This window comes from Triturus cristatus, chromosome 3_2 (assembly GCF_964204655.1).
Source record: "Triturus cristatus chromosome 3_2, aTriCri1.1, whole genome shotgun sequence".
NCBI classification, from domain to species: Eukaryota; Metazoa; Chordata; class Amphibia; order Caudata; family Salamandridae; genus Triturus; species Triturus cristatus.
Genome location: NC_140584.1, coordinates 653,334,140 through 653,359,930, shown reverse-complemented (window position 1 = coordinate 653,359,930; position 25,791 = coordinate 653,334,140). Strand labels below are relative to the sequence as shown.

Here is a 25,791-nt window from a genome sequence, read left to right as displayed (position 1 = left end):
AAGGACGGAGGCCTTAGCTCAGGTCCTGACTTTCCTGGACTATGGAAACTGGAATGGTGGAGTTGCGCTTGCAGGATGCCTATTTCCAAATCCACGTCCTGCCTGCCTGCAGACAATCCCTGTGGTTCACGGTGGGTCAAGAGCACTTTCAGTTCACTGTGCTCCCTTTTTGCCTTACCAACATCCTTGGGTATTCACCAAGGTGATGTCAGTGGTTGCAGCACATCTGCTTAGGTCAGGGTTTCTAGTCTTCCTCTACCTCTACCTCTACAGCTGGCTATTAAAGGCGGGCTCGCCCCAGGCTGTAATCTTCCACCTCTAGACTACAGCTGTCCTCCTGCATTTGTTTGGGTTCACTATCAACATGCCAACATCACACCTCACTCCTTCTCAAATGCTCCCTTTCATCAGAACTGGACACAGTGCAGTTTTGGGTCTATCCTCCAGAGCTACCAGTCCAGGATATTCAAGCTATAATACTGATGTTTCAGCCTCTATCCTGGATTTTGGTGATGCTGACTCTGAGGCTGTTGGTCCTCATGGCTTCCTGCATCCTGCTAGTGACACATTCCCATTGGCATATGCAAGCTCTGCAGTGGGGCCTGAAGTTCCAGTGAGAACAGCATCAGGGAAATCTCTCTTACCTGTTATTGATCTCGGAAGGAACTACAAAAGACCTGCAGTGGTGGCTGATGAACCGCGATTGGGTCAGCGACAGACCCCTCTACCTTCTCTAACTGGATTTGATGGTAGTGACAGATGCGTCACTCCTGGGATGGAGTATCCATTTGGAAGAGGAAGAGCAGAGGACGCTGGCCTCCAGCAGAGTTTGGGCTCTGCATCAACCTGTTGGAGCTTTAGGCAATCCAATTGGCATTGAAAGCCTTTCTTCCTTCAGTCAGGTGAAGGCTTGGTGCATGTGTTCACTGACAACATCACATGTGGTATTGCCACAAACAGGGAGGGTGGGGATGTGGACCCATTGTGGCTTGAATTATAAATTGTATCTGATAGAGACTTCTAGCTGCAGACGCCTTACCTTTGAATTTCCCAGGCATCAGGCTGGTTCCAAAAACTTTTGCTGAGCGATATCCCTTGCGTGTGCCGTCGGGTGGCTCCATTCCGCTTCACGTGACGTTGTCTGCATCGTTAGCGTTGTTTATAATGTCGCAGTACCTATATAGGCACCACCCAGGCACGCGGACATCAGTTCTTTTCTTTCAGGGCCAGTTAAGCGCCGTTCTGGGAACAGCTACTCCTCTGTCGCTTTTTGAAAGGCTTTTTCTCAACTTCTTGCTGACTTCAAGATTTTTTCACATCGTGTGCGAGGATGGTAGCTGGGCCTCAGGCAGGGGCGGTGCGTCCATTAGGGCGCTGGGACGTTGCCTCCCCGCCCTCGCCTGCAGCTCCCTGGGCGTCTCTGAACTTAAGTAAACTCTCAACTCTCAAAAACGCAGAGGGAGAACTGACAATCATGTCAGTCAGCATGATTTCGGACCGCCCACCCCCTTCAGAGTCTGAAGGGGGTGGGCGGTACAGCGTCATGTTGACTGACATGCATTGTCAGACATGGGACAGCAGCACAAGTGCGCATGAGTGGGGAAGGTGCGCAAATTTTCGCGCCGTTCCCAGTCATGCGCACTTGTGTCCGCTCTGGTTGGCGCATGCCCATTAGGAGAGTGAGGGTTGAGCAAAGGCTCAAACCTCGGTCTCCTAATAGGCAGGTGGGCGGAGAGTAACTGTGCCCTGAGTCAATCCTGGCGCTGCTCCAGCACCAGTATTGGCTGAGGAGGGTGGGGTTGCCACTCCAGTGAAGGCGCCAAGGGCCCAGAAAATGCGGCACGGACCGGCGGTCAGGTAAGTTTTCTATCTTTTAATTTAATTTATTTTTATTCCCCGGCCCCCACCCCCCTGCGACCCCCCGCGAGTATTGCGATGGCTTCAGCATGCAGGCATTTTGCCCTGAGTTGGACAGCTTCCGACTTCAGTCCATAAGAAGAGCACAAAATAGCAGGAGTCTTGAAAGTGAACATAAGTCGAGCAGCGCGCCTCTTGTCAGCAAATGCCAGGGAGTTTTTTATGTCTATCGCTTCACCTTTTTATAATGCCTGCTTGAGTGAGCACACGTAGCCAGGCAGTTATCCTAGCTTGCGTACTAGTCAGTTTTTGTCCCTGCCTGTGTGATGAACACGGAGCTGCCGCGGAGCAGTGAGCCTTTCGCAGACGGGGAAGGTTATCTCGAGTCTTCTTTCGTGTTGTGCAGTGTTGTGGCCTGTGTAATGTCGATGCCAATATGTTCCAGCCTGACACACAAGCTTTCAACAACAGCTGTTTTCCTTTCGTGGCATTATCAGCCTGCCGGGGCTCCGCTGTCTCGGTGAAAGGCGCGCAGTTACAAGACACTGGCAGATAATTGCTGTTGTTTTAAATGTAAAGATTTCTGTTTAGTGGTGTGTGGATTGTGTGTGTGGGCTCTAATTATATAAAGATGATACCATATTGCGAAAGTAATGGTCGAAATGCACATTATGTAATTACCAAGAGCATAGAATTAGAGTTGCATTTGTGTATGTTTGGTTTGCAGGGCTGGCGAGTGTGTGCGCAGCTAAGGGACCGGACCATGCGAGCTTGCACTGGGCGAAGTTGGTACTTTGTTTAGTTAGTTGCCACAAGTGTAGTGCAGATTACAGTCCTTTAAAAAAAAGAAAAGCTATTGTGATCTGAGATCAGGGCCGGCCTCTCTGAGCCATGTGCGTCTGATATCCTGGTATCATTAAAAATAAATACCAAATAGCAACGCCGGACCCTCCATCTCACATGTTTGTATCCAGCTCCTTCGGTTGTTTTTCCTGGAGAATGTGCGTTGCTGCACTTAATTGGCCCAATCAAGAAGCAGCTAGGATGTTTATTTCTATGCTGCTCATGCACTGAGACAAGGTGGCATCGGATTCGTAACCTCCTCACAATGTTCTATATGGAGGTGGTGACCGTCCCAACTGGTACTATAACAAGCAGGGCGGGGTTGGGTCGGGGACACTTTGTCGAGAGGCCCTGTGTCTCTGGACATGGCTGGAACAGCAGGGTGTAACCCTGGTGGTTCAACACCTGGCAGGTTCTCTGAACGCCAGGGCGTACAAACTCAGCCGTCGATGACTAGTGGACCACGAATGGCATTTCCAGTTGGAGGGTGGCACATGTTCATCACCTTGGTTAGATTTGTTTGCCTCAAAGAGAATGCGCAGTGTCAGCAATACTGCGTGCTGGAGTTTCCAAGGCGGCTATCGCTTGACGACACCTTTCGTCGCAACTGAAGCTCAGGCCTGCTGTATGCCTTTCTGCCCATACCACTCCTGCCCAGGGCTCCAAAGAAGGTCAGGAGTGACTGGGCCCAAGCCATTCTTGTGGCTCCGGACTGGGCAAGGAGAGTCTGGTATTCAGAGCTTCTGAAGATGAGCATCAATCCTCCGACCAGACTGCCCCTTCGAGAGGATCTTCTGTCGCAGCAGCAGGGGAGGGTTCTACACCCAAACCTGTCAACTCTGCTCTTCCATGCGTGGAGATTGAGCAGCAGCTGTTGATGGCTTTTGACCTTCCTCCTGAGGTATGTATTGTTTTTGGGCAGCCAGGTAGCCCTCCACTAAGACGGTATACGCCTTCCATTGGTAGAAATTTGTATTATACCGTACAGAAAAGTCTATTGACCCTCTTTCTGCTTCTCTTTCCACTGTCCTTTTACTCATCTTGACCCTTGCCCAGCACTCTCAAGGGTTACTTCTCTGCTCTGTCTGCTTTTTTGCAGCTGCCAGACCAGCACTCTCTCTTTAAATCTCCAATGGTACATAGGTTTCGAAAAGGACTGGCTCACTTGTTTCCACCCATGTCCTTTGTTATGCCACAGTGGAACCTTAATTTGGTCCTCACCTACCTAATGTGTGCTCCCTTTGAGTCTCTACATTACTGTCCCCTCCGGCTGTGGACCATCAAAACAGCTTTTTTAGTGGTGATTACTTCTGCCCAGAGGGCGAGTGAGTTGTAGGTGTCATCTTGTACTCCACCCTATCTGATGTCTTTTCCAGAAAAAGTGGTGTTTCGCACCAGGGCTTCTTTTTTCTAAAGGTTGTAACCCCATTCCATCTGGGTCAATCCATCACGTTGCCCACCTTCTTTGCTCCTCGCATCCCTCTAAAGAGGAGGAGCATCTCCACCAACTGGACCCAAACTGACAGTTGTCGTTCTACCTTGAGCGCACAAAAGAGTTCCTGGTGTACGACCAACTCTTTGTGGGCTACGTGTGAGCTAAGAAGGGAAGGGCAGTGCAGAAAAGGGCCATCTCTTGCTGGGTCGTTCTCTGAATCAAGATCTGCTATGCCGTAGCAAAGAAGCAGCCCCCTGAGGGATTAAGGGCCCATGCCACCAGGGGTAAGGTTACGACTACGGCTTTGGCTCGGGGTGTCCCAGTCCTGGACATTTGCCAGTCAGCAACGTGGGCATCTTTGTACACGTTTGCCAAACACTACTGCCTGAACAGTCAGGTTCGCAGGGATGGCCATTTTGCATGTTCGGTCCTGCAGGACTTCCTAGTTTGAGGTATTGGTCCGCAACCCACCGCCAGGATTGTATGGCTTGGCAATCTAATTCAAAGGTAAGGAATCTGCAGCTAGAAGTCTCTATCAGATGAACAAGTTGCTTACCTTCGGTAATGCATTATCTGGCAGAATTCTATCTTGCTTCAGATTCCTTACAGCCCCACCCATGCTTCCCCGTTTTGCGTACTAATGTTGCAGGGCTAGGGTTGCTCCCCTTTTCAGGGCCCTAGTTTTGCACAAGACTACGTCAATTACTCCATGGCTCTGCACTTCTGGTTTGGAAAACACAAAAAGTACTAATGTCTGCACATCTGGGTGGCACGTATATAGGTACGGTGATGTCATAACTGACACTAACGACGCCCACAACGTCACAAGGAGCCGAATCGAGCCACCCGATGATGAAGTTTCTGGGTCCAGTCTGACGCCTGGGAAATTCAAAGGTAAGGAATCTGCAGCTAGATAGAGTTTCTACCAGATAATACGTTACCAAAGGTAAGTAACATGTTCTAAATGAATTATAATGTTGTTTTTTAATGTATTCATCTGATCTTGTCCCCAGCTGGAAAAGAGCTGTTTGGCCTTGACACACTCCACAAAAGCCTGTGGATTAAGCTTCTGGAGGAGACGTTCCTGGGAATGCCGAGCGAGTTCCCTTGGGGGGATGAGATCATGCTGTTCCTGAATGTTTTTAATGGTGCCCTGCTCCTACACCCAGAAGACAGTGCCTTGCTTAGGCAGTATGCAGCAACTGTCATCAATACTGCTGTGCACTTCAACCACCTCTTCTCCCTCAGCGGTTATCAGTGGATTCTCCCTACTATGCTACAGGCAAGTATTTGTCCGTACTAGTTATAATGCAAAAATTGCAGTGCTCCTAATATACTTATTTTTGAAATTCCCACGCCATACAGGAATGGTTCTTTAATCTAGAAATTTTTACATAGTTGCATGCTTTGTAGAATAATTATTTTTCACCAATAGCGGTGGAGGGTGTGAGGTGAGGTGAAGATTTCAGAACATTTTCATAATATTTTGTTTCAAATCTATTTATTGGAACAAGAAGTGAATAACAAACAAATAGAGAAAATGTGACCCCCATCAGCAAAGCACAAAAGAAAACCCTCATCACTTAATGTGAGTGCAAAGACACTACAAATAAAGAAAAAGCAGTAGAACAAGCCAAGGGAGACAATACCTTTTCTCTCACACCCATATCACAGAGGAAGGGAGGTAATCCTAAGCAAAGAACCAGGGAGCTTGCTACTGACCCTCCTTGAGGGTACAGACTATTCCCCCCCCACCCCCTCCCTCACATCATGCAGAACCAATTGGAGGCAGCTGACTTCATCAACAAGCATTGGCATAGCCAATAGGCCTCGCTTTTGGGACCTTATAAGTTTAGGAGAGTATAATCGTTCAATGTTCCAATCTGTTTACTGTACTGTTAAAACATTTCCAGAGTACCGTTATTGGTGAACTGCGTGAGAAAAAACATGCCAGGAGGGAGTGTGAGGAGTTCTGAAAATACATCAAATGCCCATCTCACTTGGTGCCAATGGGCTGGTTGGAGTGCGGTGGGGGCGTGTTGGAGGATGTATGGCTGGTGCAGTTAGCCGAGTTAGGATGCACAAGTTTCCAGAGTGGGCAGGTATGTGACACGCCACAATGTGGTCCTGTCAGTACCTATGGGTATCACACGCCCGACAGATGACTGCAAGTGGGCTCTAGCCTCCTCTCCTCACATCACGGTACAGTGCAGAGTACCAGGTCAGACTGCCTTCAAGGGCCTAGAGGAAGAACAGTATTACGGAAGCCAGAAGGTGGACGTTGGGAAACCGAAAACTGATGCTCTGCGCGGGTCTCGTACAGGAAGAATGCAGCGAAAGTATAAACATCTTAGGGGAACGCACGTGTGTAGTCTCACACCCACCTTGCTCCATTCATCACAGAACCAGGTAAAATGGAGAATTGAAACGGTGTATGTGGTCACGAATCAGGAAGCTGTATACATGTTCCACTAGTGACTGGTGACTGCCAAACCATGACACTCACCCATCCAACATAGACCTTATAAGGAAGCCCTGGAGACCATGATACGGGAGAAAGGGCCCATGCCATAGCGAGCCTAACCGAGGACTGAGCGGGAGTACAGGTGCGGTTCTCAACATGTCCAGGAAGCACACAACATTTCCATTACCCATCCTCGGTCCGGAGCGCCAGCCTAGGTCCTGCACAACAGGCAAAGGACGCCACTGACCTGGGAGGCCAATCATTCCAGCTCCGCTTATACTGTCTGGTGCCGCTGCTGCTCAACCAAGATCCCGGGGCTCTGCGGCTCATTACCTTCCCCGACACGGCAAGGCCCGCACCCGAAGTCCAGCCTTCAGAGCACCGCCGGGCAGGGGACACACCAAGGCACTGGCGACGGAGAAGAAATGTCCCGTGGCAGCCGTGAGTGTCTCTGCAGCCAACACAGGCGGACGGAGCACAGGCATGGAAATGGAAAGAGGACAGTGGGCTTTCAGGACATCAGGACTATCCCAAGCTGCCATTTTAGGAAGACTCAAGGCAGTGTAGACTGATGAGAAGGTAGAATAGAACGAGTGGTGCGCGCGTGCACGCCACACCGAGACATGTGTTTTGAATTATCGCGCATGCATCTGTGCACGATAATTCAAAACACATGGCGCCCGGGTGGGTAATTGCAACCAATAGGCCATGGGCTGAGCAAAGGCGGGACATGCGCCCGCCTTTGCCCAATTGCGTGCTGTCTTTCTTAGAAAGACGCACGCAAAGCCCAATAGCCTGCGACGAAAACAAAACCACACACACAAGCGTGTGGTGAGATTTCAAAAGCCCTCACATAAAGTTCTCACCAGAACATCGCATGTGCGCTGTTACAGGCTCAACCTAAAAACGTACAGAGGGTTGGCCATGTTAACATTACTAAATAATGCATATAAACCAACATAATACATAACCTGCTCCCCTGGGTCATACGTTAAACCACTTGACACTCCAACTTGAGCGACTGCTGGGGTCCATATCCCATTTTGAACAAGAGAAGAGAAAGAAGGAAAAGAGAAGGAAAGAAAAAGACAAGGAAAGAAGGGGAAGAAGAGGGTAGAAAATAAGATCAAGACACATACCCTTGTGAGAGAACATGAGGAAACGTCCTACGAGTGTCCTATAGCTAGATTGGGTCCGGTGACCTAGGATAGAGGGGTAGGGGAGTCCTCTCCTACAGGGCCAATGATTCAGGGGTGTCCTGTTGATGACCCCTCACATAAGGATGCAAAGCGTCTTCAGACAGTTGCAAAGCTCGAAGTCTAGGAGGGACTAACCTGGAGTACTCCGTCTTAGAGAAGTGGTGTATGAGTGGTTGCCAAATGGGAGTAAACTTAGCATCTGCGTGTTTGAGACGTGCAGTGAGCAATTCAAGGACTAGAACCTGCCATAGGCGGAGTAACCAAGTGGCCACTGTAGGAGGGTGGGGTTTCTTCCAGAATAACGCTATGGACTGTCTGGCTGCTCCTAGCATCTGTAGTATTAAACGCCTGTGTGAGTACTTCATGGCCATTAAGGGCGGGGGTCTAATGCCTAGCAGTTTAATCATGGGGGGTAGTGGGAATAGGGAACCCTATCACATATTTTATATGGCTGAGGAAATTTTTCCAAAACATTTCCAATCTCGGGCAGGACCACCAGATGTGGAGAAAGCCCGACATCTCCAGCAAGACAGAGGGAAATTTTGTAGCATCTGATGCAGGCAAATCGGGGTAAAGTACCAACCCGAAATAAGCTTGTAAGCTGATTCGTGTTGCGCTGTGTTATGATACATTTTCTGTATTTCCTGCCATAACGGGCCCAACTCTTTGGGTCTATGTCCTCTCCCAAGTCCAAGTGCCATTGCTTTTGATAAGTATGAGGTAGGGGTTGTTGTGAGCGTTGCAAGACAGAATAGGTGCGCAAGATCAGTTCCCGTGACCCACCAAACTGGCGCACTAGAGTTTCAAAGGGTGTGAGCTTTCTAGTAGCTCCCTGAGTGTATGCCGGCGCTAGCAGTCAGTGGCTTAGCTGATAATACTTCATTCAAGCACCCTCTGTAAGATGGAAGGATCGTTTGCATTGATCGAAAGAAAGAATTTGTCCTCTTGAAACATGACTTGAATGACTCTGCATTCATCATCAGACCACGCGCTAAATGCCCGCGGTTGCAATGCAGGGGTTAACATGGGGTTATGCGCAATGGGGGTATTAGGAGAAGGGAAAGTAGTCAGGCCACGAGAAACCGCCAATTTATTCCATATCTCCAGCACTGTTTTAGTAGGGGTAGCAATATATGCACTACGAGGCCGAGTTCCACGAGAAAGCCAAGCTAAGTTCTACAGGGGCTTGCAAGAGATTGCCCGATCCATATGAAACCAATGTTTCTCGCTCTCGCGAACCGCCCATTCTGAGATATACCGAAGATGACAGGCCCAAAAGTACTCCAAAAGATTGGGGCGCGCAAGACCTCCTCGATCCCGAGGCAACATCAAAATCTTATTAGAGAAACACGGGCGCGACCGCCCCCATATGAAGGATGTATAATCTCACTGGAGCGAAAGGATGTCAGCCTGGGGTATTGGTGTAGGAAGAGATTGGAATAAGTATAAAATCTTAGGAAGAAGCAACATTTGTATAGCGTTAATACGTCCCAGCCATGCAAGAGAAAGACCCCTCCAACTAGATAGGGGGAGTAAACTTTGAAGAGCTTGAATCTCCGAGGTCGAAAGGGTAAGATTGAGAGCATGAGATTTAGCAAGATTTATCCGAAATCCTGAGGCCCTCTCGAAAGACCGTAGGAGCGGGCCTAAAGCCAGAAGGGAGGAAGAAGGAGAAGAGAGAGAAAGCAAGAGAACATCTGCAAAGAGAGAAACCTTATGATCATGTCCCCCAAAAGGGATACCCCGGATCTCAGGGCTTCGTTGAATAGCAATGGCAAAGGGCTCCACCACAAGGGCAAACAGCAGAGGGGACAATGGACATCCATGTCTAGTACCACTGTGAATCGCAATGGGAGCAGTGAGCCGTCCATTAAACCGAATGCGGGTAGTGGGGTGTGCTTAAGATGCCATCAACCTAAAGATCATCATAGAGCCCAAGCTCACCCTCTGCAGTACCTCCCAGGGAAAGCGCCAGTCCACACGGGCAACACTAGACAAGCCGGTATGCCTCTGATCTCTACCGTCTCTACTATATGGGCGATGCGGCATATATTTTCCGCTCCCTGCCGCTGATGGATGACCCTGACCTGATACGGATCGATCAGACCCGGAAGGTGGAGTACAAGCCTCTTCGCCAAGATCTTGGTGTAGATCTTAGTGTCGGTATTTAAAGGTGCAATAGGGTGATATGAGTGAGGAAGAGCTTGGTCCTTCCTGGGTTTAGGGACAATAACTATCTCTGCTTCCTCCATTGTCGGAGTAAGACCCGAGACCTCCATGAAGCTGTTAAAAAGATGTAGTAAATGTTCCCGCAGTTGTAGATAGAAGACCCGATAAAAGGAAACCAGTAAGCCATCAGGTCCCAGGGTTTTTCCCACCGGAAGCTGCTTCAGAGCCCTCGCAATTTCCTCCTGCATAATGGGTTCCTCCATCAAGTTCTTATAATGAGCACTAATAGTGTCTAAAGGGCAGGAATCTAAGAATTCCATGATTGCCTCAAAGAGCGTCCGCATAAAGTGTCCTACAGTAATCCGAAAGAGCCGCAGATTTACCAGGTTCCGAGATAGCCCAAGGACCATCCGGGCATTTGAGTTTGGCTATTTGCGCCTGCGTATTCAGAGCCCGAAGCCGCCGCACAAAACATGTCCCCACCTTGTCCCCACCCACGTAATATGTTTGTTTAAGGGCAAGCAGCAGCCTCTCTGCCTTATTAGTGCGATGAAGTCGTATATGGCCAGTGCCTCTGCAAGTAAATGCTTATTGCGAAGAGATGGATGAAGGTAATCTCGTCACTCTAGAGTCTTAATCTCCGCGGCAAGAGTATTCTCTACAAGGCGGGATTCACAGATTCTCGCAATGGATATAGTAGAGATGACCTCCCCGTATGGTAGCTTTAAAGGCTTCCCACCTAATAGCTTCCGAGGTGTCCGCAAGATCATTCACCTCGAAAAAAGCCTTAATCTCTTTGCGACCATCAGCCACATCAACAGGGTCCCGTAACACTTGGAGCGGGAGTCTCCACCCGGGGACAATTCCCGCCTGAGGCCTAGGGGATTGTAGAGATATTGCTATATGCGCATGGTCAGACAAGGATATGTCAGATATCTCTGCAACGATTAGCTTCTGTAATAGAGGTAAAGAAAGGAATAAATAGTCAATGTGGGAGAATGAACGATGCACATGGGAGAAAAAGGAGTAGTCTTTAGAGTCGGGATGTAAATAGAGCCATGCATCCATTAACCCCAGGTCTGTGACAGCATGTTTTAGGGCAGCCGACATTGCCCCAGCCTGTTAGGGAATCAGGCCATGCGATCCGATTCCGGACTCTATACCAAGTTAAAATCCCCCCAAGAACGATCGGTGTGGTGACTGAGTGAAAAGGTCATGAAGGTGGGAGCATAGATAAGCGTCTTGGTTCTGGTTAGAAGCATATATATTCACAAGGGTCAGGGGTTCCCTCCCCCAAGCCACTTGGATTTTTTAAAATCTCCCAGTCCCATCTTTCGTCGCCCTAGTATTTTGGACCCCCCAGCCAGCTTAAAAAAAGATGGCCACTCCACCTGCTATACTGGGGGCGCAAGCCCAGAATTGTCAGAGATACTTGGGGGAGACATAAGGTGAGTATCAGAGGTAAGGAGATGAGTCTCATATAGGAATATGATGTCAGGGTCTTGTTGTAGGAGATACCGTCACACTTGATGTCTTTTATTGGGAGAATTGAGTCCCTTTACATTCAGTGAAAGGAATTTCATGGGGTTAGTCGAATCCATAGTAGATAGTCAGTCCGTCAATAGCAATTGCAAAGCCCGTAATGCAGGGTCAAGGGGTTTCCCATAGCCTAACCACCACACATCAACTTATTCCATATCAGCGCCAAAGCTGATATGGATTCAAAAGCACCACATGACAATCCCCATCTCCCCAAGGGCAGCACAGCAGAATAGGGGAAAGAAAAGATTAGAATGAGAAAAAGAGCAAAAAACACCCAGCTACATGGCTAACTGGGCCAAACATAATCAGGGCCCATAAGAAACAGCCCGGAGTCCGTAAGACAGGCCATTCTGGAAAAGTAACTTTCCAAAAGGACTCTGGAAAAGAAGGGGGACGGCAAGTAGAAGGTCTCCCATGGGTCTCCACTTCCAATGGCGTATTAAAGCATAAAATAAACGTTGAAATCACACCCGCCCGGGGCACACTGAAAACGGTCTGAAACAGCTCCAAGAGTGTCATTGTTCAGCATAATTTCCCTGTAGTGGATGTATTTCCAGGGAAGAAGATGTGACATCCTCATATGTCATGTTTTACCCTGGTAACAGCTAAGCAGAGCTGTCGAAAGGAAAAAGATCCCAGTCGAGTGTCCAAAGTCTTGTTACCTCGAACAACCTCAAGGTATCCAGAGAAGAGAAATCCTCGAATTGTGGCAGTACTATTCTGACTGGGCCGGTGAATGAGGCCGCGGGAAAGTGTCGCTCAGAGCTCTGATGTGACTAATAATTTCCTGCTTGGCTTGTGAAGAATCTTGCTCCTGAATATGTCGCCTATGCCGAAGCGTTCCAACCATGGACCACTCCGGGCTGATTGGCCCCCTAGGGCCCCTCCGAGGAGCAGAGGGGACCGGTTCCTCCAATTTGGACGGGAGATGTAAAAGCTGTTTCGCTTTCATCAGTGAGCGGATAGCAAGTCGCTTCCCCTCCCAGGTAAACATCAGAGCAAAGGGATGGTCCCACTGATACTTAATGTTAGGAGCTCGAAGATTGTTTGTAACAACTTTAAATTATTTTCGCCTACGCAATGTGGCTGGAGCCAAGTCCTAGAAAATCTGTATCGACTGGCCATTGTAGAAGATGTCTTTTGCCCTCTGAGTCTTCCTCAGGATAGCTTCCTTGTCAGCAAAAAAGTGGACTCTTGTCAGGATGTCTGTTACAAATTCAGTTCTATTGCGAGGGACCTGCACCCGATGGGCTCTGTCCCACTTAGGGGGTGCTCCGGCCCATTTTCATATCCGCCAATTATCTACAAAAACCCACTCTGGTCGGATGGAACTTTTTACTTGCCCAATAGCGTGGAGGGAATGAACACAATTATCGAAGAATGCCGTCCACAAATTGTCATAATCAAGGACTCAAAACGTAATCTCTTGGCTCTCTGGCTTTTATTATCAACATAAAAATTTGAAGATACAAACTCCTCAATACGAGGCACAACAAGTACATAGGCACTAACACAAATGCTACTCTACGAAGAATCCGCATACGGCTAAAAATAACTAAAAGCACAATTTCTAAAAGCATGAGGTAGAAAACTACCAAGCCAATGTCGATATTAGGGACACTGGACCATACCATCTCTGTCCCTGCTCTGTACTAGATGTCATCCCTACTTAGCAATCCCTAGAGACCCTCAAATCGAGAAAAGGTGTCAGAGTGAAACTTCCTAAGAAGTCTTCACTTGGAGAGCTTGATCTATAAAATGCCCCCTCTAGCTCCTCGCCTAACTCTTCTCTGCTCTGGGCTGCTCTGTTCTGTCTCCACCCTCTGGGCGCTTTCCCTAATACAGAACCCCAAATCCCAGAACACGCCCTTTGCACCTCCTCTCCAGCCGGGTCGTCTTTCAGTAATTTTCCATTGAGCGCTGTCCAGTTCCATCGTCCATCAGCTTGGCCTTGAGTCCCAGACACCATCCGCACTAGGAGTTACGATTGGCACATTCCAATGCACTCCCATGTCTGGCTTTAACTACATAAGTCAATTTGTGAACAAAGAACTTCTCTACTAACGAAGCAACTGTCCTTGCACCTGGAATGAGATCATGGAATGCAGACATACTTCACATCTTTTAACTTTGCAATTTACTACAGCCTAAAACTTCTACTGGAATAAATCCTTTCGGCCTATTGCCCTCAGCTAACATAAGAAAATAACAGGCCTTTCTCCTTAACGATATATGTGAATTCTGGCCACTACTTTGGTTACACAAACATGCCTAAATCAAGCTATTGACATTTACGTCTTCCCTTTCATGTATGTTTAAGCAATCTACATGAACGTTTTCTAGGTTACACGTTAACTTCACAGTGCGTTCATATATACTAAACTCTATGCATTTCTCTATAACATTCACAATATCATTGTACATTGCTAACATTTTTAATACATTTCGCACACAAAATACCTGAGTACACATTTGATTATATGCGGGTGCCAACTAACAGTGAATATAACGCACCCCTACAATTTTCAACCTTTTAAACGCTACATCAGTTCCCCCTTTGATGACATCTGTCATCACACCATTACAATCTCCCTTCTTCAGAAACTGATTCAGACGGTACTTGTCATTACTCTGCCATGTCGAATTCCCTCCATTCTCTTAAGATTCTCATATTGTTGATCCTGAAATTTCAGCATTCTCTGATCATTTGCTCTAAGAGCTCTTTCAACCTTGCCTCCTTGATACCACTTCCAAGCTTTCACACATCCCCACAAACAAATCACACAAACCACAGCAATGATAATTGGCTTCAATACCGATCCAAGAAATACCCTCCCCAAATTTGCAAACCATGTTCCCACTCTACCAAATCCCTGTCCAATCTTTTCCCACACATTCTCCGCTGTCAAATCCATAATTTCCTTATGAATAGTTGTGATGTTGTCTATGTACTTTCCCAACTCCTTCGTATTGTCTGGAATATATGTGCAGCATTCTTGAACCTTCAATAATTTGCAGACCCCGCCCTCTTTAGCTAATAACACGTCTAACGCAAGGCGATTCTGCATAACCATATTCCGTATCGACAACATCTCTCCATTCACCAACAACAAAGACCTCGCCGTATTCATAGACAGCTCATCAACTACTGTCACCAACCTTCTGATCTTCACGTCATTCAAGACCACACCCATACTCGGTATCATTGCTCCATACAGATCACCAATCACTGCGCCTGCATTTACAGTCCTACGTCTTCTAGAATGTTGTCTCGTCTCTAACAGCTCCAAGTCCACTTAGTGATAAATCTTCGGGAATATGATAGCCAAATAACATATGCCATACCAATTTGCAGGCAACCTTACATAAGCGTTCTTCCCACATACATAATACACTGTCGGAATCACTTGTACGGCACCTTGCATAAAGTCCTTAACAGAAGTCTCCATAGTGAAGGTCTGGGAACAGGTGCTATGTCCTACTGCAACCTTCTCAGTAGCTGATTGAGGACGTCCAATACACAAATTCCCTTTCTGCGCTTCATCTAATGCAATTGGTCCATAGCTTCCCTTGGACTTGTGAGATTTCTCCTCATCAGTCCAATCTACTGAACTATCTCCGGTGTCTCGAGCCTGGGTCAACTTTCTATATCTGTCCTCTACCTGGTCAATGAATTTCTTCTCCGTCTCGGACAATGCACATGTCAGGTTATGCCTGTGAGCATGCGCAGTATCCAACTTCACAGTTGGTCTAAAATACTTCAGGAGTCTGTCCTCTTTCTTATAATAGTCGTATTTATTCAAATGCTTGATTGCTGGAACTTCAGGAAGTACCGTATCAAAATTTGAAAAGAAATACTCAAACTGCCTCCTGTCGTAAAATAAACTAAGCAACAAACTACAAGAAATCCCATACGTCAATGGGAGATGATGATACTTGATACCCTCATCTACTGAAGCAGGCAACTGCATACACACATAGCAATCCTTCACATCCATCGCATAAACATACTCGTACAACAACTTCGCATAAGCATTGAGTTTAAAATCACCCTTCGACAAATCCATGTGGAGTCTACGATCCTCCTTTAACTTTAATGTTCGCTGATCTCTAACATTAACATCTCTCTGCCCTGGAGTAATAGGTGTAGGTGCTCCCTGAACCTCTCCCTCCTGTCTGTGGGCCACCATGTACGAACTTATCACTACTGCAAATATAGTGACTATCACTACCCCTACCAATGTGCCTACTATTAATCTAGCCCTACGATGTGTGTTTCCTGGATTTGCCATCTTCGGAATATACTCAATGTTCAATAAAGTCTCTGGAATGGTAAGTCTCTTTCTCATTAATGTCTCTTTATGAACTTTGGCAGACCTCCCTAACTTTTCTTCATTCTACAACGGAAGGTCCCTAGTTTTATTCTTCTTCCACTCAGGTCTAGGTTATCTTCTTTTTCCCGCTTTACAACATTCTTGAATCAGTCCAGAATAACTGCTGGTCCCAACAATTCTAGGACCCCCTGCAATATTTCGAGCTTAAGAATGGTCAGTTCTTGGGGGGGTGTCACAACTGTGAACGTCGGGAAATCCAAGGTATCCAAGATCAGATCACGAATGATGCTTAGAAATGGTGGATTCGGGATGTTGATGGTCAGAATTCCATCTATCTCCAGTCCTGGAATTCTCAGCAACACTTCCACTCTCGGAAATGGAGCACTGCTGACCAATGTCATTGACCTCAATCTTCCCGTGCTCGGTAACCCTGGCATCAGTCACTGGATAGGCCCACTCCGGTGAGGCGTACTTCTGACTTGGCACTCTAGTTCTTCTTGACCTTCTCAGAGTACCTTGAGGATGCTCCTCGTCACTCGATTCTGCTTCTGGCTCCTCCGAAACTGGTGCAAGGTCTGTGCTCGGTGCCAACCTCAGGTTTACCCGTTTCTGTCTCCCGGGCCAAACCCTTTCTGCTTCTGTGGCACCTCCGGTCTCCCCCACGATACCCTGTGTGCTGATCTCCTCTTCCTCGGCAGAACTCGATTCAGTACTGCCCACCGCACCTCTTTCTTCTTCCCCTGTTTCTGGTTCAGTGCTTCTCTCACGTTCTCCTTCAGCTTGATTCAGTGCACCACCAGCTGCTTCAGCAACCCTTACAGCTTGACTTGCCCTCTCAGGTGGCTCGGCCACCTCAGCTGGATTTTCGTTCTCGAGAGGGGCTGTATCTTCTAAGGGTGCTGGAACTCTACGGGTATGGGAAGCATGCACCCAGTTCGGTAAACCTCCACACTTTACTGCTGTGTTCGTGATGAGGATCACTTGAAACGGTCCTCGCCACCTAGCATCCAGGCAACTCTTCCTCACGTGCTTGCGGACCAAGACCCAATCGCCGGGACATAGGTCGTGGCACAGGTCACTCTTAGCTGGAACCGTTGCTGTCTGCACCTGCTGAGACACAGAATGGACCACGTCAACAAGGCCTTTACAATAGTCCAGGATCATATCATCAGTGTTATTTATCAGAGCAGTGGCAGGTATTGCAGGCAAACTCATCGCCCTCCCCATAAGGATCTCGTGGGGTGACCATCCAGTCCTTCTATCAGGCACACTTCGAAGGCTCATGAGAACTAAGGGTAATGCGTCAGGCCATTTCAGGGACGTCGACGAACACACTTTCGCCATTCGAGCTTTTAAAGTTCCATTCACTTGTTCCACTATCCCTGAAGCTTCTGGTCTATAACTACAATGTAACCTCTGGTCTATATTTAGAGCGGCACAAAGCAACTTCATAACTTCACTGTGGAAGTGAGTTCCTCTATCTGATTCAAAAGAGGTCGGGAAACCGTACCTCGGAATGAGTTCTCTCAATAATAATTTGGCTACCGTGAGTGTGTCACATCTGCGTGTAGGGTATGCCTCCACCCACCTGGAAAAGACACTTACTATAACTAATATGTACCTCAACCCATTACACTTCGGCATTTCAACAAAATCCAGCTGCATCCTATTGAAAGGTCCACCTGACCTCCCTATGTGACTCAACGTCACAGCTGTCCTCTTTCCTACATTCATCTGTTGACAAGTGACACACCTCTGGCACACGGTTTCGGCCACCGCCCGAAACTTCGGGTTGTACCAAGTTTGGCGAAACACTCGCATCATTGCATCTCTACCAAGATGTACAGCACCATGTATCAACCTCGCCATGGGATTCAACAAACATTCCGGCAACACCGCTCGTCCATCATTCGAAACCCATATATCCACATCTCCTTTCTCACATCCAGCTCGTATCCAGCAGTCTTGTTCCTGATCCGAAACCCCTTCCTGAAGCTGTTTCAGTTCTTCCCATGAGTCTGCCATTGCTAACATCTGATCATACACCGTTTTCTCCTCAGTTTCCACAATGTGGTTCTCCGTGTAATTACATCCCTGTTCTGCACAAAACCGAGCAACTTCGTCAGCATAATTATTACCCAACGAAACAAAATCATTTCCCTTAGTGTGTGCAGAACATTTAACAACAGCAATTTCCTCAGGACCTTGCAATGCTTCAAGCAATTTTCGCACATAGTCACCATTTCTAATGGGTGAACCTGAAGACGTCATAAACCCTCTCTGGGACCATAGCTGTCCAAAGTCATGAACCACACCAAACCCATATTGGCTGTCTGTGTAAATTGTTACACGGATCTTATCAGCTGCCACACAGGCACGAGTCAAAGCAATGAGCTCAGCCACCTGCGCGGAGTGTCCTCCTTCTAGACAAGCGGCTTCAACCACCCCCGTGATGGTACATACAGCAAACGCTGCTCTCAATCGATCGACACTGTCTCTTAAACATGAACCGTCCACAAAGAAAATCTCATCTGAAACTGGGAGCGGTTCATCAACAATGTCTGGTCTCGGTTTGGTGCATAGTTCAGTCACATTGAGACAATCATGGTCCTCACAATCTTCATCATCATCTACATTTGGGACAGGTAACAATGTAGCGGGATTTAAAACAGCACACCTCTTCAATATCACATTATCGGCTGCAAGGATGACTTGCTAATAACGAGTCAGCCTATTATTCGTGAGGTGCTGTGTTTTAGTCCTAGTCATCAACAGTTCAACAGAATGTGGCACATGTACAGTAAGAGGATGACCCATCACAATGCTCTCACATCTCTTGATGCTGACACCTGTTGCAGCAACGGATCTGAGACATCCGGGCAACGCAGAAGCTACTGGATCTAAAGTAGCTGAAAAATAGGCAACTGGTCTACGGACACCTCCATGATTCTGAGTTAACACTGCTAATGCGCAACCTTCTCTTTCGCAGCAGAATAACGCGAATGCCTTGTTGTAGTCCTGCATTCCCAACGCAGGAGCGCTACATAAGGCTTCTCCCAGCCTCAGAAATGATTTCAAGCAGTCGTCGTCCCATGGTACCGGATCACTTACGTCCTTTCGCGTCAGCCGCTGTAAAGGCTTTGCTTCAAAGGAAAAGTTTGGGATCCACTGGCGGCAATAGCCCACCATTCCCAAAAACATTCTAACTTCCCTCTGCGTCGAGGGAACTGGCATTCTCAGAATCGCATCAATGCGACCTGGAGACACCTTTCTTTTACCCTTCTCAATTCGGTGCCCCAAATACTGTACCTCAGGTAAACAGTATTGCAGCTTGTTTGGGGACACCTTGTGACCATTTTCTCCCAGGAAATTCAACAACGCAATCGTGTCAGTTCTGCAGGCATCTTCTGTTTCCGACGCAACAAGCAGATCATCAATGTATTGCACTAAAACAGAGTTTTGTGGCAACACGAGACTTTCAAGGTTTTTCTTCAAAAGTTGATTAAAAATCGATGGACTCTCCGTATACCCCTGTGGGATACGACACCATGTTAATACACGGTTCTCTAGTCTAAATGCTCTCTTCGTGTAGGGGAATCGAAAAAAATGCTTGACACAAGTCAATCACTGTGAACCATTCAGCTTCACATGGGATCTGAAACAGGATCACAGATGGATTCGGTACCACTGGACAACATGGAACAACTATGTTGTTTATTTTTCGCAAATCTTGCACTATCCTGAACTTCCCACTTGGTTTCTGCAGTCCCATAATGGGCGAATTGCATGGACTACCCATGATTTCCATCAGTATTCCCTGCTTAATCATGGACTCGATCACAGGTTTAATCCCTGCAATCGTCTCAGGGGATAATTTATACTGAGGGGTTCTCGGGAATTCCGCATTTGGCTTGATCTGTATCCTCACTGGATCCACTCCCCTGACTAAGCCAATCTCTTCTCCACTTAGGTCCCTCAAATCAAGTGGAAGCTCCTCCACTGTCAAAGCTGGGTACATTTCCACACACACCCGCTGATTCGCAACCTTAAAGGTCGCGTCATCATCCCTTGTCTGTACCTCGACTCCTTTCGGGGTACAGTAAATTGTGCAATTGAGCTTGCACAACAAGTCTCTCCCCAATAAACAAACAGGACTAGAATCGCACACCACGAACTGGTGTCGATCCCTAAAATTTCCTATCCTAACTGGAATCGGTTCTGTCAAAGGGCTAACTAGCCTCTTATTCGCCACCCCAACAACCTGTATACTTTCCCCAGAAAGGGCTATCCCCGGAACTACTGCCGATCTTATAGTCGACCTAGTTGCCCCCGTATCGACCAAAAAGGTAGTAGGGTGTCCGTCAAGCTCTGCTTCCACAAAGGGTCCTCTCTGATCCACCTCTAAGATGGCCCTAAGTATGCAGTCATCGTCTTGGCTTAAACTCAACCGGGCCAGCAAATCTGTATCCTTTTCCTTGCCTATTTCAAACATGGGCATCTGCAAATAAGTTCGAGCTCCCTGCTGTATGTTCTGTATCCTAGGTGGCTGGGGAACCTGCACCTGCGGGACGCCTGTCCCCCCTTTCATCATTCTCGGTGTGGTCACCGTCTGTACCTGCTCCGCCCCAGGGACCTGAGCTATTCCTCCCTCCATCTGTTGCTGATTCCAGGGGTTCAGGGGACACTCGCGTCTCCAGTGTCCCACCTGGTGACACTGGTGACAGGCAGTCGTCTTTTTCAGTATCGCTACATCCATGCCAGTCCTAGGGTCTATAGGCCTTGGCCTCCCCTGCCCCTGTACATTCGGATTTCCTACTTGATAGTTTCCCTGTCTCCTTACCACTGGTCCCCCATTCGGCGGTCCCTGCGCGGCTTGCATCTGAATAAACAACAAATTGTCCTTTAGCTTTTTATGTTTCGATTCAATCTCGTCCGTGCAGTACCTGGCGTACCGTAAGATTTCATCCACGGGCTTATTCTGCCAACAGATCAAATGCAGCTGTATCATAAGACTAACCTCTGGCTTCAAACCCAACACAAACTTAGAAACAAACTGTACCATATCTTTCGTCTCCAGCTCGTCTAAGCCACTGTACTGCTTAAAAGCCTTTAAGAGTCTCTCATAAAACTCATGTACTGTCTCCTTTGGTTCCTGCACTGTCCTGTCTATTTTCACCCAATCAATGTCTTGGGGTGAAACCTTCAATTTCAACCAAGTAATTACTTTATCATACAGCCTCATCACCACTGGTGACGGACCATTCGTAATCGAGTTCCTATCGGGCTCATAGTCCGGCCAATCAACGGCAACCTTGCATGCGTTCCACAAATCTCCCGGAACCACGATATCAAATAAGGTATTCAGATCGATCCATAATACCTTCGAAATCTTAACAAAGCACTCAACTTGCTTGTACCACTCTGCAGGCTTCTCCCTGAGCCTGGGAAAATCATTCGTAAATGATGCCAAATCACCCCTACTCCATGGTACATGCACATATCCTCCATTCGCCACTTCCCTCAAAGGGAAGGTCTTTGCCAGTAGCAACCCTCCCCCCTGAGTTCCTCCTTCCGCTCCCTTAGAGCTCTTTTTCTTAGACCATTTCTCCTCCCATTTATCAAGCATCAGCCATACTCGCATGGCTAGAATCAGTTCTCTGGTATGTGACCTTAATCCAACAACCCTTTTCTCCTCCAACTCCCGCTCGGTATAATGCATCCTATGACTTCCTTGCAACGTCCTAGTCTTGGATAAATCCACATCATATTCCTTCACCAATTCCCTTAATTTCTCGTGTGCAATTCGTGCTTTACGAGTCACATCTTTCGCTACAAAGAACAGCTCATCCGGGTTGTATGTTACTATTCTCTCAAGAGGTAGACTTCCATATATTATTTCATCTACCTCTGCCTTGAGCCTTACTATGTCTAACATCCCTGCTTTCAAGGCTCCTCTCAACACCTGACAACTCGCTCCATGTCTCTCGTCATATTCACATTCCGGTTTCTTCTCTCTACTCTCTTCTGGTGCTTCCATAAGAGCAGAACGACTCATGAAATTGGCCCGATCTCTCTCCGATTGCACCGCATTTGGGTTCTGATGCCTCTCTGATGGTACCCACGACCTTAAATCTGATTTCGACTCCATCAGATTTCTCGGCCTCACTAGTCTCTGTTCCTCTTCGCCCCTAGATGTATCTGACACCGCTACCAATGGTGTACTCCATTGTACAGGGTTGGAGGTCGGGCCGTTGTGCCCTCCAACCCACTCTCCTCGCTTTCCCTCCTCGTTCTTTCAGCTACCCGTTCGGACCTCTCCATTTCCTCCGATTCTGGACTATAAATCGACACAATTGGTCCAATGGTAACCGGTACCCTCAGTGCATCCGGTAGCCTCATCTCTCTCTCGATCCTCCCACTAGCCTCGGACTGACTCCGCGGACTCTCTGTTCCGAACGAGACCATCCCTTCTACTCGGGTCTCGGGTTGAATGGTTACCCTCCTAGTTTCCCCTCTCTCACCCCACCTGTCCTCTGACTCTTCTGGATTGTAAGGAGGTGGTCTCTCCTCCAACATTCTTTCCAATACTCTGGCATCAGAATCACTTTCCTCCTCCTGTGCCTTCACATGCCTTATCCCCGTCGAGTCTATCAATAAGGGATACAACTTCTCTTCCTCAATTGCCTGCACTCTCCATCTTTTCTCCGCTGCATCCCACTTGGCATCCTGGAATGCCCTGATCGATTTTCTCACCCTTTCCTGATTCCTTCCCTTTTCTTTATCATGCGCTGCTCTAATCCACGCATGTAGTGCTTCGAACTGTGTTGGCCTTGGCAAGGGTCTTAAGGACGCCATCACAGACTTCAACTGGTGCAGCACCGCTAACCTAAAGGAGCCATACCTCGGGAAAGCTAGTTCCCCTTCACCTTGTGTGATCTTATGCCAATTCTTGATCCAAACTATGGTATGTAATCCCACATTCTTTGCCATATAATGTGCTGGGGTATCCTCGGGAGGGGCTTCTTCTCCCTTCCGAGTAACCACATGCATATCGCCTCTACACAATTCTCGCAAAACCCTAAGACACTTCATGACGAACAAGTTCGATCTCGCGCTCTGTTTACTTCTTGCTCTTAACTCCTCCAATAACAGCGCGACTCACACCAACCGGCCTATCTCAGCGCGACACTCTCTGACGTCACCTTCCTTCGTTCGCAGCAGTTCCCTTCACCAGACACGTTTCACGCCTACTCTCGTCCCATTCGTACACTGAAATAACCGATTAAATTACTTCTCTGGCTGTCCGTCCACAGCCTCTGACTGTTGGTCCACAGTCTCTCGACATTGTTGACCTTGATTGGCGACCGTCTGCCCCCGTCCGGCCAAACGGATCGCCACTGATAGGTTACTAACACTCCGATCCACACGCAACAACCCACGACCAGCGTTAAGTTGCCATACACACACACGTTCGCTCCCCCTATGTCGGTCCAGGTGATCGATGGTACCTCACGATCTCCTTTGGGTGGTCAACAAAATCTATCTCAGGTGTCTTCTACACCACCACTCCCAGGCTGCGCGCGCTCACAGCCTGATCTCACAATCACTCAACATACACACCAACTCCGCAAGACATCACACAACAAATCAACACCGCAATCTACAACATCTCGTTTTGTTCATACTCACTCCTGGAACTGCTGCTTCCTGCCGCACTGCTACTCGCCGTCGATGCTCATCTGCCGCCGTCGTCTCCCGCTCACCATCTGATGATTCACCATCACTTATCGTCTATGGGCCTCAAGGATCACTTATCCTTATCTAATCTAATCGTCCCTCGCTATCGAAAGTAACCATCCTCTGCTACCAACTGCTCCGGCCCATTTTCATATCCGCCAATTATCTACAAGAACCCACTCTGGTCGGATGGAACTTTTTACTTGCCCAATAGCGTGGAGGGAATGAACACAATTATCGAAGAATGCCGTCCACAAATTGTCATAATCAAGGACTCGAAACTTAATCTCTTGGCTCTCTGGCTTTTATTATCAACATAAAAATTTGAAGATACAAACTCCTCAATACGAGGCACAACAAATACATAGGCACTAACACAAATGCTACTCTACGAAGAATCCGCATACGGCTAAAAATAACTAAAAGCACAATTTCTAAAAGCATGAGGTAGAAAACTACCAAGCCAATGTCGATATTAGGGACACTGGACCATACCATCTCTGTCCCTGCTCTGTACTAGATGTCATCCCTACTTAGCAATCCCTTGAGACCCTCAAATCGAGAAAAGGTGTCAGAGTGAAACTTCCTAAGAAGTCTTCACTTGGAGAGCTTGATCTATAAAATGCCCCCTCTAGCTCCTCGCCTAACTCTTCTCTGCTCTGGGCTGCTCTGTTCTGTCTCCACCCTCGGGGCGCTTTCCCTAATACAGAACCCCAAATCCCAGAACACGCCCTTTGCACCTCCTCTCCAGCCGGGTCGTCTTTCAGTAATTTTCCATTGAGCGCTGTCCAGTTCCATCGTCCATCAGCTTGGCCCTGAGTCCCAGACACCATCCGCACTAGGAGTTACGATTGGCACATTCCAATGCACTCCCATGTCTGGCTTTAACTACATAAGTCAATTCGTGAACAAAGAACTTCTCTACTAACGAAGCAACTGTCCTTGCACCTGGAGTGAGATCATGGTATGCAGACATACTTCACATCTTTTAACTTTGCAATTTACTACAGCCTAAAACCTCTACTGGAATAAATCCTTTCGGCCTATTGCCCTCAGCTAACATAAGAAAATAACAGGCCTTTCTCCTTAACGATATATTTGAATTCTGGCCACTACTTTGGTTACACCAACATGCCTAAATCAAGCTATTGACATTTACGTCTTCCCTTTCATGTATGTTTAAACAATCTACATGAACCTTTTCTAGGTTACACGTTAACTTCACAGTGCGTTCATATATACTAAACTCTATGCATTTCTCTATAACATTCACAATATCATTGTACATTGCTAACATTTTTAATACATTTCGCACACAAAATACCTGAGTACACATTTGATTATATGCGGGTGCCAACTAACAGTGAATATAACGCACCCCTACAATTTTCAACCTTTTAAACGCTACATCAGGGGTGTCGCCTTCTCTCCCTCACGAATCACCTGCAGTGTGTCTGCCATGTAGGCCATGATGTCCTGGCCCTCCACTCCCAGTGGAACTCCCCTAATGCGTAAGTTATTTCACCTACTGCGATTTTCTAAATCCTCCTGTTTCAGCTGCAGGCTGATGTTCTGATCCTCGAGCACCGCCATCCTTTTCCACAGGCTCTTGTGGTCCTCAGATCTGGCATCCATAGTGCGTTCAAGGTCGTCCACCCTCTCGCCTACCTCTGTGACCTCCTTCCGGGTGTCTTGAAGACCAGCCTTAAAATCCTGCCTGAGGGAGCCGATTTCATCCTTGATCTCCTGCAGAAAAGACGAGTTGAAAGCCTGCATTATCTGCACCCCTTGTTCTGCATGGTCTGAAGCAGGTGCCGAAGGTGTAGGGGCGTTCTGCACCTGCCCACCAGTCTTGGACCAGAGAGATGTCACCGGATTACCCATGGACGAGTCACCAGGAAACAGCCCCGGGAACAGGAGGAAATCGCTAAAATCAGGCGCCATGGAGCGGAGACCCAAGCAAACACGTTTCACTCCATGCGCGACGTAGCCACGTTCGCCCTTTCATAATATTTTATGTAGTAAACCATGTATATAAGGAGGCAATCATTTAAGGATGATCTGTGATGTTACAAAGTATACAAAAAAGTCCATCAAAGCGATGTTACTTTTCTTTTGTGTGCCTTTATGCGTGGATCTCTGGTGATTGGTGGATGTCCGTACTGCATGGTCTCGGTCAAGGTAAAGGTCCTGGGACTGTTCACGGAGCCC

At 47.6% G+C, this 25,791-nt stretch overlaps 1 protein-coding gene across 1 annotated transcript in view; it reads left to right on the top strand.

Moving 5' to 3' along the window:
• Positions 1-25,791, top strand: part of UNC80 (unc-80 subunit of NALCN channel complex) — a 3,271,126-nt gene that overhangs the window by 2,113,111 nt on the left and 1,132,224 nt on the right. The window contains exon 44 of the mRNA XM_085648598.1: positions 5,149-5,417. Coding sequence (XP_085504724.1) covers positions 5,149-5,417 — 269 coding nt within the window. The remainder of the gene's footprint in view (positions 1-5,148; positions 5,418-25,791) is intronic.